Genomic DNA, 26,879 nt, shown 5'->3' on the forward strand with positions numbered 1-26,879 from the left:
TCATGTTTAATTAAGTTAAAAAAATAAAACAATGCTGAGTTGACCTTGAAAATACAGTTCACAAAGAGGAAAAAAGGCCTCATGTGAAATCATACGTCATGTTTATTTCTCTCGTTTACAGCTAGATGAAGCATGCTTGTCATCCTCTGATTAAAATTACGTGTCCTTTCCTCCATTGCGTTAAACAATGATGCACGTACTGAGAACTCACACTTGACTGAAAAAAAACCCCATTTTAGTTCATAGTGGATGTATCACTTTGCTTTAATGGTGAATTCCATGTAATACCATGACTAACATTTTGCCCTGGTCTACAGTAAACAGTCCAAGATGTGTGACTCAAAACCAGCTAAGATTCACTTTATTCGGGTAAATGTTACAGATTGGTTTAAAAAAAAAAAAAAAAAAAAAAGAAGGATGGATATGTTCATCTTAACAAACCATAAATGAACAAATAGCCACCATCAGCAGTCATGCATTAACTAATCAACAAACTAAATGACTAAAATGCACTTTCTTTCAACACACATCGAATCAGTCAAGCCGTCATCTACTCCTACCAGCTCAGATTTGACTACAGTGTTACAATTTCATACGCATTGACATATGCAGCATATTTGTTTCTTTTAAATTTGCATCAAAGACACCTCTCACTACATACTTATGTTTTACAGTAGGTATTTAGGTCACTGACACAAGGAGAAATTATGGGGGTCACTGGAGCGATTACTGTATACTAACACTGCAACTGACGATTATTTTCACTATCAGTTAATCTGTCAATTATTTCCTCGATTTGTCAGTTGGTCTTAAGATTATAAAACGGTGTCAATCACTGTCTCCCAAAGCCAAAGGAGCCAACAGTCAACGATCCAAAGGTATTCAGTTTACGATCATATAAGACTAAAGGAACCAGAAAATATTCATTTGTATATTCATTTGAGAGGCTGGAACCAAAGAATTTGGGCTTTTTTTCTCTTTATAATAACGACTTAAAATCATGAATCAAGCTCTACTGTATACAGTATATATTTTAAAGAAATCTCAGAATTTTAGTCTGATATAACAGCAGACACTTGCTCTGTTTTTTTGGATTTATCAGTCAAAATCAAAAGTCCAGAACACACAATAACAACTTAATAATGCTCTAATTTGGACATCTAAGCATTGTAGCAGCAATGTGAACAGATTAAAAATAACTAATCTACCACCAAACAATGATGGAAGTGTTTGCTGCCGACTGTATTTTTTGAGATTGAACATTTTATTCTGTATTACTAAAAATTATAAACAAAAACAATCTGAGCCTTAAACACACAGTTATCAACAAAATATCACATTCTTTTACTTGAACATATCCGGGGCTTCAGTTTTACTCAGTACAGAATCAAAGGACTGACTAAAGATGATGCAGAGCGACAGAGAGCAAAGCTAAAACTAAAAAATGAACAAAAAACAGGACAGTATTTCAAACATTTCATAACGCGACTTAAATTGAACATTAAAGACTTCTAACATCAACACAATAAAAATCATGAGAACAGATCCGAGCTGCAAAACCAGCTACAAGCAAGGGCGGATTAAACATACACTTAAAAATATAATTGTTCAGCTGCCGTACTTGTAAATATAAGCAAGAGAAATATTTACAGAAAAATTAATTAAGTTGATACAGGGGAAGGATTTTTTTAAAATTATTAATTAAGGACTCTAAAGGACATACGCAAGCCAAAAATTAAGGGCTGATTACCTGCTCCTACTCGCTACAATGAGGAGATACTTTAAATTTAATATCTAGATTTAGGTAAATTAACAGGACGACTTTAATTATCTAAATCAGTTGAAGCGGGAAAGTTTACAGCCAATGAATTTCAAATGCCCTTTACAGACAACGGGAAGGTTGAACCGAGCAGTCCGATTAAAGATGGCGTCCGACTGCCAACATATGGCTCATAAAAGGCATTATACAGGATCATAAACACATTATAAGCACAGAGCGAGTGCATGCTTATTGTCATCAGAGTACTGATTTTTTAAAAGAGTGCAAACAATTATGAGGTTGAGTACTTTACGGGGTGTCTGTAAATGTGACGTCATATTACTTTAATGTAATTGTCTGATATATACCTTATGATTATACTGTAATAAACATCTGTGTTAGTCATAGGCTTGTATTCTTCTGGTTTTAGTGCAACAAAGTACATTGAAATACACTGGAAATTGTGTTTGTGCCAACTTGTAAATGTACTGCTGGAGCTAGTTAATTTCCTCTCCTTGCTTTTAACTTTTTGCATGTAATGTATATTACTTTAAAGTCAGGACATGTGTTGCTTTTATAGAACTCGTAATACTTTTGACAATGTTTTGCGTACTGAACTCAGACAGATTTTGGCTATTATCACTGTAATGAATGCCCTTCTCAGGTTATGACAGATATTAATGGGCCTTGATATGCATTCACACTTCTTACAAATGCAAATGAGATAATAATTAGACCCAAGTATAAAATAAACTACAGTTGTATTGAAAGCATTAAGAAAACATAAATAATGACATCCAGAAATATCAGGTGTGCTCCTGGAAGAACATTTGTTTGCTAAAAAGATACATTTTTAAAGATATGTAACATTAGCAACTGCAGATACTACTGTTGTTTTTTTTTTTTCTTTTCCATCATGTTGTTCCTGTTTAGTTTGGTTTTTATTGGCCAAGTCCATGTGTAGCGCAATTACGCCAGACGAATTCATAGTACGATCTGTAAGCATGTTTTGCAAGCTAAACATGGAATGGTTCGGGATGGTGTGTCCTTGTGTTAAGGCGGGAAGAGCCATAACACAAGTATTTCACTGTATTTTTAACACACATGACAATAAAGCTGAACTTCTATTTGAACCGCACTTTGGAGGAAAAATATATACTGTCACTGTCTGATGACTGAAAATTGTCAAACTGCCCCCTGTATCAGCTGTCTCAACCGTCCTTGTACATACTAATGAAATTCACACAAAATGGGACTGATTTCTCTCAGTTTACAGTAGACATATTTAAAGGCACATTCTGCAATATTTCCTATTGCATTATTGACTTTAAGAAGGACACACAGTGTCACGGATGCGAAGCACCTGAAATCAGGCTCAGCCGATATCATCAAATCGAAGAGCTGCAGCATCAGCAGCTTCAAAACCTGCAGTCCCGATCCAACGTGCACCACCAACAGGCAAAGAGAGTAAGACGTAGTCACGCTGGTTTCACTATCTACCGGCAAGGAAAGGAATAGCTTCTGTTATTTGACGGTGGATGTTACATCTGTAGTTGCTTTCAGTTTTATAGCAACTGTTTGAGGATTTTTATTTTACATGTTAGAGCCCTTGTGGGTACAATTTGAAAATGTTCATGTTTGGAGACTCTTTGTACAAAAAAAAAAAGATACTGTTAAGAACCTGACACACAGCTGTTCTGTGCAAAACATAAAAAAGAAAACAAATGAGCAATGACTAAGTTAACTAGGTTCTCTGTCCTGTCTTAAGCTCTGAACATTTGAATTCTAAACTTTGTTGTTACCTAATAATTTACATAACTGTTATTTATTGCGACTATAAAAATCCGCAGGTGCAACATTTATTGCCTGCAGGTGGCGCAAGTATCAAAACTGCAGCGGCTATTTCTTTCCATAAAGAACCAACATAAACATCCGCAAGTCATAATCAGTAGACTGCTATTACTTTCCTCTCCTATAGGTGGTGCAGATTGGCAGGCGATGACGTGGACAGCGTCTCCGTTCTGCTAAATGTGGATGAGTGAGTTTATGAGCGAATTACGAACCAGCTCCATGATGTGCTTCGCATCTAAAAAGAACAATGACACCTGAATCTAAACATCAATGGCTTTAAACCAATTTCAGCGCTCAGTCCTTCTGATCACTCCGAGTCATAGTTTGCTATTCTGACAAGATAAGGCTGAGTAGGAAATCGCCGACTGTGCCTTTAAATGTCTTGCAGGATGCAAAACATAGAAATGCTTCAAAGTACAAGGATTGTTACTTCTTCTCAATCTTCAGTGTTTGTACAAAACTCCAGAGGTCCTTGACCACCTGAGGAAGGTACGGAGAGGGGAGAGAGGGATAGAGACAGAGTGAGAGAGAAAGAGAGAGAGAGAGAGAGAAATTATAAATCATCCAAATGAAGTGCTATACAGCATGAGACACATGACTCACTTTTACTACAACATGCTTTTGTGCGTCTCGCCTGTGGGAACGCTGAGTTTAGATGGGGCTGTTGGGGAACGACGAGGGGTTGGGTGGGGGCAGCAGTACATACCAGAGTATATGACTAGGTGCTCCAGGTCTGACAGATCTCAGCCTTGGCTGATGAAACCAAAGCACTTCCACAGATGTTTCTACACACTGGGATCAACAAGCTCTCCCCGACCCAACTCCACCCCCACTCTTTTCCTCGTCCGCCGAGCCCTCGCTCCACTCAAAAGAGCTTTCACCTGCTCTCATAACTGTACAGTTAACATTTTAACACTGCGCTGCAATCACAAATGTTATGTTCAAATATCCCCTTTTCATGTCTAACACACACTGGAATACAGAGCGTTAATATCTGACAGGCTGCAGGATAAATTAGTCAACGGTGATAATCTTCGGGGGATTTTTGCGTGATTAATTCATGCACTGCACAACAACATGCAGGGGCCGTTTTTGCTTCTGAAATGACAAGCAGCATTAGAAAAGATTGAAGTTGAGCATTTAGGAAAAACCCCTTTCTTAGGCTGGTCAAAGACCTTGAATGTAAATGTGAGACTGGTACCATCCACATACCGCCAGTCCCTTCATTAAGGCTACAAAAGACACACACTCCAGTAAATCACTGGGAAAGAGTTTCGCCTTGGCAGGTGTACTCCCATTCCATCTCGAAAGAGCCCGCTGACACACAAAATGAATATAATTCAAAGAGAACACGCTGTGCTGGAGAGACTTTTGAGGAATACTGGACAGCGTAAGGTATGTGGACGGTGTGAACAATAACGCATTCCTCGGTATCTATCATGGCAAAGAGCTCTTTAAGCAAAAATGACAGTTGAAGTAAATGTGCCTATGGCTACCGACATCCAGCAAGTGGAATATTTCTAGAAACATGGTTGAGTGTTCATAAGACTAAATGCATTAAAAAAAGAGCAAAAGAGCAGGAAATACATTGCACAAATGATGCAGCTACGAATGTAAGACGTTAAAATAAACAATCTTGAATGCATAGTAATCAGGGCTGCCAACCATCAATAAATATATACATAACATATCAAACGATTCATGATTACTTACTTTTTTGTCTGATATTTTAAAAGAACTCCTCACAAAATTCTCAAACTTCTGCTCCGTCTTCGGTAGAGTTTTTCCCTGAAGGAAAAAAAAGGACATTAAATCATCAGCTTAACCATGCGTCAGACACTCAATTAAGAGCGGTAATTTGCAAAAGAGGATGACAGCCATACCTCCTTGGCTGCCGTTGACAACTTGCTCCTAATCTCAGCCAGAGACGGAGATTTAGACGGCCCAGCCTGGGGTTTGTCTTTTCCTGGGGCAGGTGTCTTGAAAAAAAAAAAAAAAATATATATATATATATATATATATCAGCTAGATAAGAAACACTGATTGATATGTCAAATAGAGAGAGATTTATAATGTTGTAGATAAAAAAGATAGCTTCACATTATGTCGCAATATTTCTTCTTTAATTCGAGTTCAGCTCTTGCTATAAACCTGTACTGTTCACTGTGAATGGTGGAAGATTATGGTGTAAACTCAACATATACGGTTCCTCGAACACCAAATTGCTGATTTTAATTTAGTGGCGATAGATTGATTTTCTGACCGACAGGCGGGTCTGGGCTTCAGCCCTATCGTGACCTATTTAGTCTAGGTCTGTGTTTACAGGCTTGGCAGAGACAACCAGCTGGAAGGAGATAAAAGCATAAGAAAGGACAACAAATTCTAATCTAATTACAACATCTTTTATTTTACAAATACATCAGGTACAAATTATCATTTTATTGTTCGCAAGCAGGAGAGGGCAAGCCCCGACTCTCCAATGAGCAATAGAAATTGTTGTCAAATGTGTTTTTCCATTGATGGTAAATCCTATCCACTGAACTAAAGGTTAAAAAAGGTCAAAGAGCAGCTGTTTATCCATAAAAAACTGCACTGAGAGCAAACGAATTACCCCTTCGAGAAAAGATGACACTCTTTCTAAACTAAAACAAGCAACACTTATTTATCACTTTTTGGTGGCGTCATATGTCTTAACGCACAAAGAGTGTGTTTGTGAGCATGAGGACTGTACTGGCAGGCCAACAGGTGTGTCCAGGCCTGGGCAGCAGAGGCCCCAGAGGTCCTCAATTAGTAAGTGTCTTCGTATGACACAACAACACACACACACACACACACACACACACACACACACACACACACACACACACACACACACACACACACACACGCCATATGCTGTGACTGCATGTTACACAAGCAACAGAGCTTGTCCCTACATGCAAAGCCAGTGTGGAATCCGGAGAAATTGCAGGGTTTCATTGATAGCCAGAGACGCATCTGAGAGAAGCGAGGAGCAGCTTATAGAGGAACTTTATACACAGCGAGTCCAGTCCGGTCCAGTGATTGTTTTTATGTGGTGGTTCTGCTTGTTTGCTGATCATTTCTGCTTCTAAACACTTTACTGTCCTACACTGTGGTTGTGCAGCTGAGTGGGCGGAGAATGGTGCTGATAATTTCAGGGGTTTTTTTTTACTGGAAATAACACACAATGTAAGAAGGTTTGGGCCTCATTTAGCTTTTAGCAATTGTGATTTTGGTTTCAGTTGCAGTTTTTCTTACACTTGTGTGTCTGTTATATAATTTAAAACAGAAAATAAACCACAATGTGTTGAAAGCAAAAACGATATTAGTATTCAGCAGATGTGAGCAGACGTATGATTTATCTTATGGTTCTGATCCAACAGACTTTACCATTAGGCAGCAACTACCTGGGGCCACTAATGGCTATAGATATACTATGATGTTTTGATATAAAAAATATAAAATGATGTTCCTATCTAACATATACAGTATCCATATACTCTTCCAATATCTTAAAATGCCTTCAAAGCACTTATTTTATCACCATCATCGGTCTCCCCTGCACTTTACAGAACAGAGTATCCCATCACTGGACCGTTCACTGCTGTGCACCTAAACAGCTTGTTGCTGAGGAGGCTGAAACTCTGGTGTTCGAACCTCGAGGTAACGTGCTCTTCTACACATCTACACATTCAGGAGTAGATAGGTGGAAACAAAAAACTGGTTTCTTAAAGAATTCCCCTTTCTTATACATTAGGGAATTATTAAATGTCAGATCTAGTTCTCCATACGCGACTTTAATGGTAAGATCATTTGGATACAAGCATCCAACAAATGTCATGTGTTACTACTTGATTCCTCAAAAAAAAAATAAATAAATAAAAGGCGAACATCAGGCTTTGAACAACGAGGGTTTAAAACTTGAAATGGTTAAAAACAGGTGGACTAATTTCAAGAACATAAATTATCACGCATGCAATCATCTGTCCCTGTCCCCAAGAGATCTGCATTTTATAGCACAGATCAAAAGGTATAAAATGAAGAAAACCTTGAAGCACACATACCACGCTACAAAAAAAAAAAAAAAAAAAAAACTGCTGGCTCCCGGCCAGACAAATCCACTACGTATTTATTATTTACAAGCAGCTCTCTACTTCCAAAGGACAGCTGTGGACCTGAAACAGCTGATAAACACACAACGCCAGCAAGCTTTTTCATCTGGGCCAGACGCTGATTACAGATGCCACGAGACATGGAACTTAATCACAAGCACACTATCATTTGATGCGATCTCTCGTCTTCAATCCTGTGCAAACACATGGTTTGCGACACCTTTTGCTCATCAGGTCTGTCCAGGGATAGTACTTGTCATTTTGTTGGAATGAGAGATTTGGGGACCGATGTCTGGGGAAAAAAAAGTCAGGTCATGTATGTAAGTACAGGGATTGGTCTTTTGGACATTTTTCATGCAAACAGTTCCAATCTGTGGAGTCATAGTGAGAAATAAACATCCTTACACACAATGCTGCCTAGATAGGCACCTGCTGTAACACATGTCAATCAGTCCCTAAAACAATGACTCACACCCTTTTGGGATAAGCTTGAGTGAAGTGGTTAACAAGTTTACGACTCTGACGTCTGCTTTAAGGCATCGACTCCTCCAAACCCATCAATCAAAAGACACCAGCTGCAAGATAAAGTTACTTCAGATCAGCACAACTCGAGTTAGCTGGTTCTCATGTCGAGCCGGTTACGCAAGAAGGTGCAGCTACATGCTGGGCTCTGAGAGGTGAGAACTGCGGTACTGGCAACAGATCTGACAAGCCAATCTAATGACCAGTCACCTGCATTTAGGAAAGAAAAAACAGACATCCACGCCCGCTTCCTCACTCCTCAGGGGCATCTGGAAGCGCAAGCTGCACCAGACATCAAACGCTGGTAATGAGAGCAATTGGGAGAAGGTGTGTCCAGGAAGTGAGGGGTGTGAAGAGGTTGTCGAGAGGGAACAGTTGTTGTGTAGAAGTGGAGAGGGGATGGGGGCAGTCGACGCTCCGTGGGCCAAAAAAAATTTAAACTGGCGGGGATGGTTTTGGCGGTTCAGCGCCCCGTCGGCCCATCGGCTAATCCCCTAGAGCATTTCAAGAGCCTGTCTTGAAATGTGTTACGTCTGAATAACAGCCACGACAGAATTAACTGCACTCTCCCACACAGCGAGAACATAAGCCCCCCGGGGGGAATCGCTTTCTCGCCTCAGGAGTTTAGCAATCCTGTGGTTTAGGTTTTAACAGGAAAAAAAAAAAAAAAAAAAATCACAGAGCTTTCTTTCAAGACATCAGACAAGAAATGACAATTTTCTTATGTGTAGTGAGGTGGGTGTGAGATGATGTGCCTTTTAGCATAAGCCATGTTTTATCAAACATGCAGCCAGCGTTGGCATGCCGACACATAAAGTCTTATCTAAACTGGGTTTCTGTCCAAGTCATTTTTTGTCAAGGCAACGTGCTTTGTGAGATGTGTAAACTTGCAGAGAGGCTTGCCAATTTGTATTCCCTGATGTGTATGTCAGTTACAGGGGGTTGGGGGGGCGGGGGGGCAGGGGGGGGGAGGGCATCAAAGGTGGCTGCAACTCAAGACGACGACGGGGTCAGGCCGAGGGGTCACAGGTTTAAACCCTGCCCTAGGAAACCCGTTTGGAGGTCAGGTGTGTTTGCTTAAAGAGAGGCAGAGTTCAAGCTTTGGGTTTTCAGAGGCGGCTGTCCAAGACATTCCATCGAAGAAATTAACTATCAGGTTGAGCTAATTGCAATGTGCATTTATCACATTCCCTGGCAGAGGAATGGCAAGACTCTACATGTTTTGTTTTTTTTTTTTTTCTTTTTTTTTGGCATGTTCTAATTGTGAATGCCAATAAATGCAAACAATTACCCTTGGTCATAGACATCCTGTGGCTCAAGTTTGAACAGAAATGATTTTGACAAAAAGATCAAGGTGTTTGTTGAGGAAGGGTTTTTTTTGTTAGATTTTTAAATGCACTACACTTAATAATGCATTTTGTAAATATGAGAGTTTAAATGTGTTGCTCTCCACTGCTTTAGACTGGAGAATTAATTTCTTTTAAGCATGTGTTGTGACTCAATACAATAAATGACACGATATACCCGTCTAACTGATGCAGTACATAGATAAATGCAGCCTTATTTGTCCATTCTTCTTATAATCCACAGTTGTTCTGCATACTTTTAAGATAGGCATGGTGGCTTTATTTAAGAATATAGATATTGGCTTTAACTGTAGCCGTGTATAACCGCAGAGCAAATTCATCAGTCAAGCAGATAACGTCTCTTCCCTCTAGATCTTTAAGGATGGGTTCACAATTTTTCAAGTCCATCTTAAAACAATATGAACACTGAAATAGGTTTTTCTTGCCATAATCATTCGTCTTGTTCATACTGATCATGAAGAAATCCCTTCATATTGCACTTACAATGTAAGTGATTGGAGCCAAAATCCACAAACCTCCTTCTGGCACAAAATGCCAGAAATTAATTTAAAAGTTTATCTGAATCTAATATGAAGCTTCACTGTAATGTTGAAAGATATCTTTCAACATTACAGTGAAGCTTCATATTAGCTTACAGTCTTTCTAGTGCCAAAGTCCCTCTAGTTGTTACTATACTTCCACCGCAGTTCAACAGGGAAACACAAAGAGGAAATTTGACGCTAAAAAGTCTGTAAATGTAGCAGATATCCACTTGATATGACTAACTCAGACTGCTGAAGCCATGTATAAGCTTCAGAAAAACTTTTAAACGCAGAAAATGACTGTGTGGACACACTGTGGATTTTGGCTTCCATCACTTGCACTGAACGCACATTTGAAGGGGATCTTTAACCAGCCAGTATGAACAGGAGGAATGATTACAGCGAGGAAAAACCTCTTTCAGGTGGATGATTATTATAACTGAATTTTTTTTTTCTCATGCAGATTACCATCTAATTGACATTTGTATATTTCTTACATAAATATGAAGTAATGAAACGGACAGCTTCGCTATTTACTGGATTTTATTGACTGTTTCAAAATACAGTACAGCTGTTTCAAACGCTTGTTGTTTTTTGCTGCTGCATCTCGTTGGCTCGTTTTTGGCAGTTTGTCATAAGCTTCGAGGAGACTACGTTTTTCACTGAGAGAAAATGACTTTCTTTTTCCCGTCATGATTTTAATGTGCACGCAGCAGCAGCCTCAAGTAACCAGCCAGGAGCAGACGGGTTACCACGAGGTTATAACGGTGCCGCAGCCGTTAAGCTACACATCATACATGTATCATAGAAGTTAAAAAAGAGAATTTCTGTAGTTTTAAAAATGTTTTCCATATGTTCTTCTCATGTATGAAAAGACCCAAAATGAACACTGTAAGCGAACTACTCAATTACAAGCAAATTACTTAAACAGCATTTGTATAGGAATCATTCTGTCCTGAGCTTTTTGATCCATATAAGCAGTTGATCACTGTAACCATGATCACTATAGGTGATTTCCACTGTAGTTCAAAACATATAGGCCTCGGATTCGGGGTAGGTGGGGAATTTTATGGTTTATGAAAAGGTCGGAGGGAGGGTTTTGAGGTGGGGGAGGGAGGGGTGCAATATATAAACGGTCTTATTTTTTGTTTTATCTATATGGATTTTTACTTTGCTTAGTTTTGAGATATCATTAATTTCTGTGCAGCTCAACAGACACACATCTAAATAACTGTGTTTAAATCTGAACAAAAAAAAAATACATGTAAACGTGCGTTTGTTTGCCCTCGGCTGTCAGGAGTTATATTCTTAATACAACAAGCTGAGCAAATAATGCAGCCTTTCCTACCTTAATCTGCGTTTTGGCGGCTGATCCTGATGGTTTTCCTGCAGGGCCGTTTTGTTTCACTGGAGTTTTGTTGGGCTTCTTAACCAAAGACTCTGGACTCTGAGAAAACAAAGAAACACAAACAAAATTCATAAGATTTAAATAAAACACCCTGAAGTTCACCTGTAGGACTTAACCATCTATCGCTTATATGTTACTATGATTACAATTGTGACTGTGGTTTCGTTTTGTCAGTGTGTCCCCTTCAGGCCTTTTCACTGGGTACATTTGGACGGAGATATTAAAACTATTTTGGGCTTATAGTTTTAGTATGTTGTTTGAAAACTCCCATTATCAAGCGATAACTGCCAAGCCTGTGTTATAGCTGACAAATTATAACTGGCAGGTAACATAATAAGAACCACATTTGTATAAGTGTTTGCAATTGTGGTTAATTTTCTTCAGAGTCTTTGGCCATGAGGTGCTCACATTATTTTCTTTCTCCCCTGTATGGTCATAATAATATCAATGCAGCATGTGTATACTACTATAAAAGCATTTTACACCAAAGAAGAAGAAAAAATGTACCTTCTACAAAAAAACAAAACACAACGATAATAGCAAAATGTCAGTAGTGGCAGTCCCAATTTATTATATGATTGAAAAGGTTTATTTCTACGCAGGCTTGTTAAAAACATAACTGCAACCAAATTAGAGATCATACGTAACCAAAACTGAAATTATCTGAGCAACACTGATATATAAAACAACGGAGGAAACATTAGTCGGTAATTTCTCATTGATAAGATACTTAGTGCCCCAATAATCCGCCATTGTTCTTCTCAAACACTGGAGGCCTCACCGTCAGGTTTCCATTGCTCTAAGTCACCTGTGTAATTACCTTGTAATAGCCGAGGCAAGTACCTGCATTTCCTGAGCACCAACCCTTTCCTCACAATCACTGGTATTCGCCTTGGAATGGGCTAAAAGTGTAATTGCCTGTGTTGACATAACTGCTACAAGGCAATTACACATGTAATTTCCTAGAGCGATGCCTGGTAATACAAGATGCTGAAACGCTCTCCCAGTGAGTTGGATTTTTCTCCTTTCTGTGTTTATGATCATAATCTTTTACCGATCGTTTGAATAACTTTGCTTCTACCATGAAGCAACGTTTACGTAAAGTACAGCACTGATATATTCAAAAGTGACGGCTTTGTTTGTGACACAATTTCGCATGTGACAAGATAAGAGTGCAGTCATTGTGATGTGATGTGATGCATCTAAACATCAGACAATGAAAAGTTTAGAAAATATTTGCTGCAAAGGTTAGAAACCTGACTCCTCATAACTACATTGAAACAATAAGCATATTAACTACATTTTTATCATTAACTCTCTCGTTATCCCACTCCGTGTCTTGATCTTGATCTTTATAGACTAGTCAGGAAGTCAGCTACATGACTACATGACTGCCATTTAAAGGTCAGTAACATTTCAAGAAATCCCGACCACATGTATTGATATTAGCGACGACCAACAATGCTTGCGGTCTCTGTGCTGTACACAAGATGTAGCAGTCTCAAAGCTTGTGTTCGAGTGATGTTCAGCACTGAAAACTCTAACTCCAAGCTCCTGGGTTATCGGAAAGTTCTCTCTCCAGAGCAAAGACTTTTTGGGGGCAGGAGTCATGGCTCAAGAGCCTAAAAACTGGTTCCTGTGATTGAAGTCCCTGAGTTCTTAGAAAGATTCCTGGCTTCCTGTAGAGTAAAAGGACCCTTACTGTGCTTGTTTGAAAGGCAAACTATACGTCTTTTTGACAGTTTCTGACTCAACAAAGGAGTCTCCTGATATACAACTGAACTCTGCTATTTCACTTTATTTACATTGACATGTATAGATCTCATTGCCAGTTCTGCACAGCCAAGCCGTATCATTACCGAAAGTATGACAGCTGTCTCAAGTAAATGATGTAAGATTTACTTGTCATGGCAACACTGACAACATGCGACGTAAGCATGTAAATAAAAGACACATGAATAAAAAAAAAAAAAAATGCAACTCCGTAAACCTTTTTGCTCTTCTGTGTGGTAACAAAAGATTTTGTCACATTAAAAACTGTGTAATTGGCCTCTATGTACTTAAAAATGTGTCCATATAAGTTTCAATAAATACCTGACTTTCAGTACCAATACCGATATTAAACTTTTAATAACTCAGAAGAATATAAGCATGTGTTTCTACAAAACCTTTGTATTTATCAAAATATCACAAACTTGTAAGTGCATCAGTGTTTCATGTTATCTGACAAGCAGCCAAACTAGAGTTTGATCAAACAGAATTAGCAAAGTTCCCTGATTTCCTGCTTTATGTAGATATATCTGATCAAACATTTGAGTACTTTAAATATTTGGCAGTTTTCAATACTCAAGTGTTTTGGACACATTTCGGTTGGTACTGTAAAACAATGTTGATGTTAGATACTGAACTCTTGCAGGAAAAAAAAACAACAAAAAAAAAAAATGGATATTGAAATATTGCCCAGTTGTCAGTAAATCAATAATTGTTCCCAGCTTTGTGCCTTCATTATTTAAGAATGAGAAAGGATAGATAAAGAAAGGAAGGGTGAAGAAAAGGATTAAGGTCACGGAGGGGAGGGGGTGTGGGGCACAGGAGATGGAGGGATTGGAGGAGAAGACAACAGAATAAATCAACAGGTGACAGAAATGCTCAGCTGTCATCTGACCCTGAGGCAAGGATCGGCGCTCACGTCGCAGGTATGCGCATCTGCCCCGCTTTGATCTTTTGCCTGGCACAGTTTGCACTTGGATTGCGTGTTCAAAAAAAAAAAAAAAAGTAAAAAAAAAAAAAAAAAAAAGTAAAAAGAAATCACAAACAGACACCGACGTAAAAATTAGGCAGATACACACATGCACCCGCGCACTTGCAAGTGATTGTGGTTACACGCAAAACAAGTGTTCAAAGGCGAAGGCCAGGTGCAAAGCTGAAATGGCACGAGAGACGATAAAAAGGAGCAATCATATTAACAGTGGGATGACAGAGGGACAAAGATATGCAGGGTTACACAAAAATGGGGGGAAGATGTTTCCCATAACTAGAGTGTGCACGTGTGTGTGTGTGTGTGTAAGAGTGTGTGCATGAAACTGTGCACGTATGCTTGTCTGCATATGTACTGTAGATATGTATCGTAAATGCTTGCAGATAATGGATGTGCATTTTTTGCAAGTATGTATGCGTGCTTGCACGTACGCATACACGTCTAAAAAAAAGCGTACATGTATCTCTGAGTGTGTGTGCGTGCGTGCATGACATAGCGCCGTCTTGTTGGTGAGACGGTGAGAATTCAAGCAGATTACAGAGGAGAAATCCGATCATTACGCCACACAGACCCTGTGTTTTTCTCTCTGAAAACAGATGGGTACAAGAGCGAACAGGATGAAAAAGTTCCATGTTTTGCCTCATACAAAAAAAGGTGGACGGTCAGTGAGTGCAGGAATGGGAAGGGCCTGCTGAAATGAAATGTTACTACAGGATACAGTCTGTGGGAGTTTAAATGATTCAGTAGAAACAAAGGGGGAGTGGGCAGACTGCACCAATGCAGAGAAATAAATTTCTCGCACACACACACACACAGACACACACACATACACAAAAAACATGTGGACAAGCTTTTGGCTACCCTGACACCTGGTGGACAACAGAGGATTGGAAACACTCCAAGCAAATACAATTTACTGTACAGTTTAGTTACCTACATGCACATTTAGAGACAGAATAATGGAGTAAAAAAACTCTAACCTAACCCACATCACAAACGACAAAAGACAACTAATCTCAACCCAGACTATATGAAAAGCAATGCATGATTAGTAATTAGTCTTTGATGTTTATCACCCTTCAGAAGACATGAAGAGATAACTTAATAAAAGCATCGGTACGTTTGTCTGCCAGTGTGTCAGAGTGTGTATTCTCAGTCATAACGGTTGGCTTGGTCACAGCTTCCAGGATTATTTTAACACACTGGAAATCCTTCAAAGCTTCTGACATAAAGGAATGGGCGAGTGCGATGGTAGAAACAGCGTCGTATAAAAGTACGTTCGACAGATTGAAATGTGATCAAGTAGACGTGGATTCTTTGTGGGCTCTCTTTTGGGCTTCCAAACCACTGATATGCCCACGTAAAGGCAGTGTTTTTATTGATTTATATTGTGTATTGTTCTATTACAATTCTATTATTATTTATTGTTCAATATATATTTATTTAACTATCATTATTATGGGTTATTTACTTCTATTTTATTTACCTATTTCTCTTCTTTTTGTGGATTTACCACACCTACATATACTTACATGTACTGTACATGTATTACATGATGTGTGATACTGTCACCACCGTACTTGTTGAATAACTGTGTTCTCTATGTTGTACAAAAATGAATAAAAACTTCAGTTCCAAAAAACTAAAAGTACTTTAATCACTAAAGGCTTTCAAACATGTGGTGCTTATATAAGTAACAATCATCCTCTTACTGATTTTGTTCAAATTACGTTGTTTTCATCTATGAATCAAACAGAGCATCTTCTCCAGAACATCAATAAACTGCTCCACTAAAGCTCGAGGCTGCCGTTTTAAATAAATTCTGTTTTAATGTCATGGCGGTCACACTGGGCCATGTAAATAATAATGATGTTTAATATTGAGTAGTGTTTGCTTCTAAGAAACCCAAATAAACTGCTGCGTGTGACATAAAGTATATATTATATCCTGCAGTAAAATGTTGACATCCACATATCCTCTTTATTATTATTAAACACTGCGTGGATTGAAACTATCAAATATACGTGTTTATTAAAACATAACTGTTGTGTATTTTTGTTTATATTATTTAAAATACACGCTTACTTTTTTGAGCTCTTTTCCGACATTCTTCTGAGGCTTCACATCATTTTCATCACTGTCATCATCGTCGTCGTCGTCACTACAACAAGATCGGGAGAGAAACACTGATGTTACCACTATGACAGAATCGTTTCTGCACATATGCAATAAAAATGTGTATAAATATTGTGTCTAGTCAATAAAACAATATATGTGGTATTTTTTTGGGGGGGCGCACATTAACTGAAACGAATTGTGCATAAAAAACATACTCGTCATCATCCTCATCGCTGTCTTCTTCATCGTCGTCAGAATCCATCTTTAGTTTTTTCTACAAAGAAAATTAATTGTCAATTTGTGAAAAACACCGTTGGAGTTTTACAAAAGGGCTGAGTGGTAATGATATTTTGGGTAACGGCATTGAATCACAAGTTTATCGTAACATTTTTAGTACTGACTTGCTGTAATATCATATCATCTGTATCTGCTCAGTAGGGGTGCAGCAAGCAAACTTCAAGCATATTTCATCTTGCTCTGATCTAAAACTAAAATAAATACACTTTAAATATGTATGTCATGATTTTAAAAGGGTTTAACACATTTTTTTGCACAGCAGCTTTATTTTAAAAATAAAAACATAAACAGAAATATGAAGGACCGAATTAGAATAAGCAAATAACTACAGCAGCATAAGTTTCTTGGGATCATTTTCTTGCCGAGGTGAAAAAAATCTCTACTGATAAATGAATCCAAAGAACAAAGTGAGGCAGCTACCAATAGAGGCTTCTTCCCTGACATCAGGCTTGCAGGCCGCTTCACCGGTGATGAGTTGTTCTCCTCCTCTTCATCATCTGAATCCTTCACACCTACAAAGCAAACACTGGTTATAGTACGATGGTGACTTCTGTTTAATTAAAGCACAGCAGCTTTTATATGATCATTATTGCAAAAGCAGACTTATATCCATTATCTGTCACGTGTGTGTGTGTGTGTGTGTGTGTGTGTGTGTGTGTGTGTGTGTGTGTAGCAGCTGTAATAGCTGATGTAATACTCACTAACAAAATGCTGTCCGCTGATGTGAACTGGTCCAGAGCCTGACTGGAGACGGAAGGTAACTGGAGGTGTGATCTCAAATCCACCTAAACTCATCTGGACAGTAAAAGACAATGATTACATCAACAAAATCACAAAAACAAAAACTTATAAGATGTAAGATAACATTTACATTCTCTTCTCATTTCTGTATCTTCAACAGTTTGAATGTTTTTTTCTTTTTAGTTTTCGTCAAAAAAAAAGAAAAAAAAAGAGACATTATTAATTATCATTACCAAATAGCATGTGTCCTCTTTACTTAATACCATTGAGTAAAACGCGGTCACCGACGGCGTTGACTTACAGAGGGAAGGACGGACGGCTTCAGGACAACCAGCGGCACTTTGGTTGTCTTCCCATCATAAGTGAGGCCCTCGACTTCCACCATGTGGAACTTATCCTCCGCCTCAGCTCCCAGACACGCCTGCAACAGCAGCACAGCAGACTCTATACCACCCCGCTTATATGTCTCAGTATGATCATGCTAACGTCGCTTCTGATATCTTTTCTCTATTTGACTAATTACAAAGAAATGACCTGATGTAACATCATCTTTTGACCTGATTCTTGTTTCTTGAGAGATTTGTGTCTAGTTAAGTTCTACATTTCTGAAATACTTGCCAGGGGAAAATTACAGTTTAGCTCATTACTACTGCAAATGTTAAAATAATTAATTGATTAAATATTCTATTAGTTGTTTAAGTGAACTATTCTATTAAACATACCAAAGTATAGCCAATAAAATGAAATTGTACTTTTCTACAATTCACATAAAACTTAAAACATTAAATATGCATTAACAAAACACATTGTAATATTTATAATAATATATATTCTTCTCATATTTCCTGTTTGACCAGCACCTGACTGAATGTAAACTTCTGTGCAGAGGAATCCTGATTCTATAAATCCCCCCCCCCCCCCCCCCCCCCTTTTCTTTTTGCTCAAACCAAAAACTATTTTAAGAAAACAAATTTGGCCTCTGATATCTTGTGTCAGTTATTATTTATTAAGATTTATTTTCTTATGTTTTTATTTAGGGCTGCAACTAACAATTACCTTCATTATCGATTAATCTGTCGATTATTTTTTCAATTAATCAATTAGTTGTTTGGTCCGTAAAATGTCTGAAAATTGTAAAAAATGACAAACACTGTTTCCCAAAGCCCAAGATGACATCCTCAAATGTCTAGTCCTGTCCTGACCAACAGTCCACAACATAAAGACATTCAGTTTACTGTCATAGAGAACTAAAAAAAAAATAGAATATTTCCCATTTTAGAGGCTGGAACACTCACAAATGTCTCAAAATGACTAATCGACTATCAAAATAATTAGCAATTAATTTAATAGTTGGCAATTAATCGATCATAATTGTGTTTATTTTATACATCTGTCTATCCTGTAGCTAAACCAAGATCAGTGTGCTGCTAATGCAGAGGCTATGATGTGATATGTATGCTCGTCATGACTGTTTGATGTGTTGTGTACGTCTATGAAAAGTGTCATATGTGTATCTGTATGTTTAATCTGTGTGTAATCTTCTTTAACGGAACTGCCTGAAGACACAAAATGAATTTCAGTGTAACAACATGATTGTCATCATGATTCTGGAAAAAAAAAAGAGGATTGTTTAGACACTAAAACTAACCGATCAATTAAAGGGAAACTTTGCCCACAATCAACCAGCATTGTGGGCCTATGGTGGTTCTAGTGTTAAGAGCAGTATAGTGAATTACAGCCTTTTCTCAGTTTTCTCTTTGTCATAGGGCACCAATTTTAAAAATAATTGCACATTTCTACTATATAGGCTAGGTGACCTAGTTTTAAGAAATCATCATATTCACAGTGGTGAATTTTTCCTTTAAGCTGGAAGCCAAGAATGTAATACTATACTCTGAATACAAAAACCAGAAAATCCAACAGACTGTCAATATATTAATTTTACGGGGAAAACTTCATATCCATAAATCCAAGTTCTCGAAGGTCTTAGTCATCATTAGAACTTTTCATGACTAAAATCAGAAAGTATTTTGAGTCTGTCCAACTTATAAACAATAAGAAATGTGCACATACAGTTATGATATTTTTCTATTTATTTATTATTATCATTACTTTAACCCGTTGTCCTGCTACCTATGTTATGTATCAACATATTGAAAGTGAAGTCCTTTATGTTATCTTTATTTCATCATGATGCCTATTTGTTTTCAGTTATTGTCTTAATGTCACACATGTTGTAAATGACGCTTTCTATTAATAAAGAGAAAGAGAAAAAAGAGGAGTTCGGCCTACAACTAGCGTATAATTTTGCTGAGGCAGCTAATGTTTGTAACGTATGAATAAACAGCGACTTCAAGTATAATTGATCTTTATCTTTCCCTTTATAAACACGTCCCGCTATCCTGCTGGATCAGTTATGGTAAATGACTATCTTACTGCTTTGAGTGACAGCTGTTGCTCCGTATCATCGTCGTCAACGTCAACTTTGAACTCCCGTTTGTCCGATTTCAAGGTACAACCTAAAGGGGAAAAAACGATACGTGCAACGTGTAACTAACGTTATATTTGCACTTATCTCGTACAACATTAACAAATGCATGAAATAGTTTGAGACACCAGGGGGTTTTCCGTGTACAATAGCAACGCATCTCCATGCTTTCCTCGGCTAGTTAGCTAACAAAAGAACTGAATTGGCGCGAGTGGGGGCAGCCAGGTTAAACAGCTATTCAGCTAACTTCCTTTAGCTAGAAATGTTAAATGTCTATTTGTGTATGATAACAGGGCAATAAAGCTGATTGTGCGACCCAAGAATTGTAGGTTTGTCAGAAGAAGCGAGCTCACCAAACAAGTACATTTGCGGTCTGCTCAAGTCTGAAATATCGTCCTCCATCTTTGTGGTGGGTGTTTACACTTCCGTAAACTGGTGTGACGGACACATGGACGAGCCAATCGGGAAGCAGAAAGTGGCTGACCTTGCTAAACACTTGAGCCAATAGAATTTGAGACTGGGCGGGACAAATAAGACTGACTATTCCACGGGAGGAACACTAGATGGTGCTGTCGTAATATAGATTGAGGTCATCAAACGCTAAAATAGCCAAATTAGTCAAAATATGACAAGAAAACGACCACAATAATGGCAAATATTTCAACAGAGACTTCAATTAGGTTTTTATTATTTGATGTATATATTGACACTCATAATGCTCAATGATCAACAGAAAAAAGATAACTGTAAATGTGTGTGTGTGTGTGTGTGTGTGTGTGTGTGTGTGTGTGTGTGTGTGTGTGTGTGTGTGTGTGTGTGTGTATTCTACAATCCCAGCTAATGTTCTACTGTCTTCTTAATCTGTACACTTTAATTGTTTCCTCAAATAAACATTAGAGCTTTTATATTTAGAAAGGGATATTCTCCCTTATGTCCATCACTTAATGGTGTTGTTTGGACTAAATAAAACAGGCCTTTTTAATTCATGACCGTATTTTTTTTTTTTTTTAGGTTGAAAGCAGAGTATAATATAAATCAGATAATTTATTATATAAGTGGCTGAAAGACCACCATTGAAGAGGGGTGTAGGGGCTTTGCTAGGCCACTCACTGTGCAAGGTCTACACTCTACTTGACACCACTGGGGTTTCAAAAAGGAAAGCCACCAAGTCCACCATGGATGCTACAGAGAGGGCCTCCAGATGGCTTTGGAGTGATCCGTGGGCCAATGCTGCTGGGACGCAAGCCAGGGTCTGATCAACCCTGGCTGGGTCGCCTGAGAGAAGCAGAACACCCTATGACATCACTGATCATGTGTCCCAGCGCATCCTAGGATGTATCTTCAAATCACCTGGCTGAAAGAGCAAGGATTTTAAAACATCTCTATGTTATTTATTATTAGTGTAACTCTTTTGTTTTGCTCAAAGGCACTGCAGCAGGTACTTAAATCAAGACCATTCAGTTGCTAAACAATCTACCCACTGCGCTATTCTATGGACTCCTGACCTTTCAAGTTCATTATCAACAACATTTTTATGTTAAAAGAGAGACCTGGACAGAAAAACAGCCTTTCATCTTGACTCATCTTTTCTTTATTTATTTATGTTGTACAGTAAATGTCTGAAATCGAATTGTGAAACAGCAGCTGAGCAGTGTAATTGTGAAATGGCTTCCTAACCTGTCACTGTTTCGGTAACTGGCACGTAATGAGCAGGTGTTGTAATAAGTATTACCAGTATACCAGTATTACCCATAAGGAATGACTTGTCTTCATGCCTGAAAGCTTGAGGAGGCTTTAATGTGTCACAGACTGCCAGAACATGTCTGCAGATCAGTTCTCATGACTGATATGAGATTGTTTTTGTCAGCTTACTCACCACATTTGACTTTGTGCTTTAGTACAGGTTGCTGTAGGTGCAGGGATATAAAAAATGCCTTTATTTATATATATTTATATCATCTTCCATCTATCACTACAAAGCCTGTTTCAGAAGTACATTGTATAGTACATTGTTAAATTCAGCATCAAAATTTGAAGAAGTTTTTGCCATTATGGCCAAATTTAATATAAGTTAAAAATTTCTTACTACTATTACATTACCTACTTAACCAAAGTCTATAGGATGGCCTTCATAGTTGTGAGTGTGCATGTGAGTACAGTATGTGTCTGAGTATGTGTTTGAGCATGTGCATGCTTGGTTTTTGTCCCTGCATGTACTCTTGTATGCAAACATGCATATGTGTAACTGTTTGTACATGCATATGTGAGTGAGTACGTGCATAATGTGAGTGTGTGTGACTGAAAGAGAGAGAGACAGAAACATGAAAGCATGTCATGTCAGCAGGTTGAGTGTCTGAAGTCATGCTGTCAGACTGCAGAAAGAGTTCTTCATTCTTCACTTGACTCAGCTGGAAGTGACTCCATGCTTCTGGATTTTCTTGCTACAGCAGCCAACAGTTGTTTAATAATGATTGTATCAACCCATATAACAAAAATCACTTGTAATGCAAAAAGTAATACTTCTCAACCTAACATAAACTTGTCTTCCATGTATATACTACTAGATATCTTTGTAGATATTTGTTTAAAATTTTCCAAATCTCTTTTGAAAAGTTTGATTTAAACTTATGGCATGAAAAACAAATTTTGTAAGGCACCAAAGTCGACCAGATTTGGTTTTTTGCCCCTTTTATTAAAAAAACAAAAATGTTAATCTGTCTTGTCAAACAAATTAGCATAATTTGAAACAGACATTATCAAAGAAGCCACAAGACATCATGAAGAAAAATATTTGTTTCCTGAGCTATAATACATCTTGAATTTACAAAATAATGAAACTGAATAATATGGGGGCCATTACATCCATCATCAGAGCACTGTGGTTCTGAGTTATTACTCATGTTGGTGATCAGTGAATAAAATGCTAAAGTCAGTGGTGAAATGTTTGAACATGGAGGTTCCTTATTGAACTTACAATCACACATCTGTGATAAAGTGTCTCAGGATTCGCTTTCTAGCTTTTCTACAGAACTTTCAACATCATCCAGGTGTCTATTAGTAAAATAGCCTTAATGTTAATATAATGTATAATGTTTTATCTGAAATAGTTTAAATTAAATGTAGTCTTTTAACATTTTCACATCCAGTGGAGCAAAATTACTGTAATTTTCAGTTGTGCCAATTTCAGCATTTTCAAAACTGGTTTTACACACATGCCAAAACATGTGTATAAGAATGCATTGCAGAATACTTACATATTAACTTGACCTAACTGTATAATGTAACCTAATGTAGGTAGTAGTTACTGTAAAAATAAAGCTTTAGAGCTAACAACACAATACTCAGTAGTTCAGAATAAAGTCAAGAACCATAAAAGCCTTTCATCAGCTTCACATGTCAAAACATTAGCAATGATCTAATAGTGTTTGGCAGTGTGAGGCGGAAAGGCAAGGCAAGGCAAGTTTATTTGTATAGCACATTTCAACAACAAGGCAATTCAAAGGGCTTTACATAAAATATAAAAGGCATTAAGACAAAATGTAAAAGCAACATAAGGCAATATAAAAAGACATTTAAATACAATTAAAAGGAGTTAAATAGAAAATAAAAATAAGCTTAAATAGAATAAGACCTAAAACAGGAGAATAAAAGTTACAGTGCAATGTAAGATACTAATTAAAAGCATCAAATTTGATTTAATAAAACGCAGCGGCAAACAGAACAGTCTTCAGCCTAGAGTTAAAAGAACTGAGAGATGCAGCAGACCTGCAGTATTCTGTTTCAGATATGTAGAGCATAAAAACTAAAAGCTGCCTCTCTATGTTTAGTTTTGACTCTGGGGACAGAAAACAGACCTGTCCCAGATGACCTGAGAGGTCTGGATTATTCATTACATAGCAGCATATCATAAATGTTTTTTGGCCCTAAACCATTCAGTACTTTATAAACCAACAACAGTATTTTAAAATCAGTTCTTTGACAGAAAAGAAGCCAGTGTAAAGATTTGAGTCCTAGTGAGGACTTGAGCAGCAGTGTTCTGAGTCAGCTGCAGCTGTCTGAATAATTTTTTTTAGGGAGACCTGTAAAGACACTGTTACAGTGTTCGAGTCTACTGAAGAGAAATGCATGGACATGTTTTTCCAAATCCCGTTGGGTCATAAGTCCTTTAATAGTATTAGTAATTAGTCATTAATAGTAGGCTAACTTTGTAATTGCCTTAATGTGGCTGTTGAAATTCAGGTCTGAGTCCATGACTACACCAATATTTCTGGCTTGGTTTGTGGTTTTTAACATTACCAACTGAGAGTGAGTGCTGACTTTTAATCATTCTTCCTTGGCTCCAAAAACAATTACTTCAGTTTTATCTTTGTTTAATTGAAGAAAATTCTAGCACATCCAATCGTTGATTTGTTCAATGTACTTACTCAGTGCTTGTATAGGACCATAGTCCCCTGGTGATATGATTATGTAAATTTGTGTGTCATCTGCATAATTACGATAACATATTTTGTTGTTTTCCATAATCTGAACCAGTGGACGCATGTAGACGTTGAACAGAAGAGGCCCCAGAATGAAGCCTTGGGGAACTCTGCACGTCATTTTTGTCTGTTCAGATGTGTAATTACCTATAGACACAAAGTAGTCCCTGTCCTTTAAGTAGGATTCAAACCAGTTTAGTACTGTGCCAGAAAGTCCCAACTAGTTTTCCTGTTGGAAATATGTTGTGGTCGACTGTGTCAAATGCAGCAATGAGATCCAGTAATACCAAGACTGAAATTCTGCCACTGTCTTTATTTAAAGGACCAGTGTGTAGGATTGAGGTCGCAGATTGCAGCCAACTGAATACCCCCCTCACCCTCCCCTTCCAAGCATGTAGAATCTACTGTGGCCATGAAACTCGTGAAAAATGCAAAAGATCCTCTCTAGAGTCAGTGTTTGGTTTGTCTGTTCTGGGCTACTGTAGAAACATGGTGGTGCAACATGGCAGGCTCTGTAGAGGAGGACCCGATCCATCTGTAGATATAAACACAATGATTCTTATTTTCAGGTGATTATACACTAATTAAAACATAATTATGAATATTATATTCCATTTCCGCCAAGTACATTCCACTAGATGCCACTTAATTCTACACCCTGCACCTTTAAGTGTATGTCATTGAAGACCTTAACAAGAACAGTCTCAGTGCTGTGGTGTGGTCGAAATCCTGAACGGAAGACATCAAAAGAGTCGTTTAATGCCAAGAAGTTGTTCAGCTGTTGAAAAACAGCTTTTTCAATGATTTTGATATGGTTTGATATGGGCCTATAATCGTTCATTAGTGAAGTGTCTAGATTGTTCTTTTTTAAGAGTGGCTTGATGATGGCAGTTTTCAGGGCCTGTGGAAAGACACTTGAGAGAAGAGACGTGTTGACAATAGTAGAAGATCTGAGGCCATGCAATTTCAAAAAAAATCCTGTTGGCAGAATATCAAGGCAGCAGGAGGTGGATTTCAGATGTTGTATAATGTCTCCAAGATTTTATGGTTGATAGGGTCAAACTGTGTCATGCTATTTGAATTGATTTTAAGTGGACACAGGGACAACACATACCCTGTACCTGATATGGAGGCACTGACTGCTTGTCTAATTTTCTGAATTTTTTCAGTGAAGAACGAAGCAAATTCATTGCAGGTCCTGGTGGATAGAAGTTCAGAGGCTACTGACACAGGAGGATTTGTTAGGCTGTCGACAGCAGCAAACAAGGCACGTGCATTATTATTGTTTTTGGTGATGAAATTAAATTATAAATTATAAATGCGAGGTCTCTCTTTATAGAATTCATAATGAACCTGGAGATTTGCTTTTGGCCACCTTCGTGCAGCTTTTCAACACTCTTTTTTTCTATTCTGACCAGCGTGGCATTTCTCCGTGGAGATCTTTTCTTGCCGGCGGTGGTTGCTTTCCTCCAAAATCTTGTGGCTACAGCAGCTGTCATAGCCTGAAAATGGCTGTTAAGACTGCAAACTGATATGTGGTATCAAGTAAAAAAAATATATATATATATATATATACGCCTTATTTCATATAGAATGCGCCACAACATTTTGGATATGGAGCCACAGTTAAATAGACATGTTCGATAAACCAGACTGTGCTGTCAGCTGCAACGAATCTGTATTTAGACAGTTCAAATCTTATGCTCAACTTTGTATAAAGTGACTAATGAGTGAGTGAATCAGATAATACAATGAATTTTATTATTTAGATTAGGTTATGGGAAAGAAAACATTGATGCTATGTTGTGCCGAGTATGCTTTTCTTGTTTGCTTTTCATATATAAACAGTAGACAACCCAGTAAAGTATTTGAAGACTAAATGATCATTAATAAATTGAATAAATACAAAAAAGATCCAAAAAGAAGGCTTATGTTCTAATGTCTGAGTTACATAACATGTAGGATTGCAGCAACTGACAAATTGCTACACACTTTAGTTGTTGTTATCTGGACTGTCTGAATAAACTGTAATCAAACTGTATAATGGCCCAAAGTGATAATTTGATATAAAATATGCAATTTGCTGGAGTCTTTTTAGGATCCTCCCAACCCCAGCAGTGCTCAGCCCACTGAACCATTGAAGCCTCAACAGCTGTCTGATTATAACTTAAATGTTTACTGTCTTTTTCAAGAATGGAAACAACTGATGGGAGCAGACGGAGCGTGACACAGAGCACAACACAGAGTATATGTTGAATAGATTTTTGGTGCTCCTGTTCAAAACCGAGTGCTAGATAGGAAGTCTGATACGTCCTGAGCCTCTTGCTCTTGTTCGTCTTGTGTGGTGACATTTTATTGGATAAGGACAGGGCTCTTTGGCGGCGACAGAGAGGGGGTGAGAAAAAAAGACTACGGAGCCATGATAAGAGTGGAGAAAA

The 26,879-nt window shown here is 37.9% G+C and overlaps 1 protein-coding gene across 2 annotated transcripts; it reads right to left on the reverse strand.

Moving 5' to 3' along the window:
* Nucleotides 1–333: 333 nt before the first annotated feature.
* Nucleotides 334–20,425, reverse strand: npm1b (nucleophosmin 1b). 2 transcript variants are annotated; one of them, XM_044363471.1, is made up of 11 exons: nt 20,317–20,425; nt 19,912–19,994; nt 17,777–17,896; nt 17,436–17,529; nt 17,155–17,246; nt 16,653–16,711; nt 16,405–16,480; nt 11,502–11,600; nt 5,494–5,589; nt 5,324–5,398; nt 334–4,090 (listed from the first exon to the last, which is right to left on the reverse strand). In XM_044363471.1, the coding sequence occupies exons 1-11, from the start codon at nt 20,363–20,365 to the stop codon at nt 4,037–4,039; spliced, it is 897 nt and encodes a 298-aa protein (XP_044219406.1). In that variant the 5' UTR covers nt 20,366–20,425; the 3' UTR covers nt 334–4,036. The 2 variants fall into 2 exon arrangements, with proteins under 2 accessions (XP_044219406.1, XP_044219407.1); XM_044363472.1 differs by having other exon boundaries at nt 5,320–5,398.
* Nucleotides 20,426–26,879: the final 6,454 nt, after the last annotated feature.

This window comes from Thunnus albacares, chromosome 10 (assembly GCF_914725855.1).
Source record: "Thunnus albacares chromosome 10, fThuAlb1.1, whole genome shotgun sequence".
NCBI lineage: Eukaryota > Metazoa > Chordata > Actinopteri > Scombriformes > Scombridae > Thunnus > Thunnus albacares.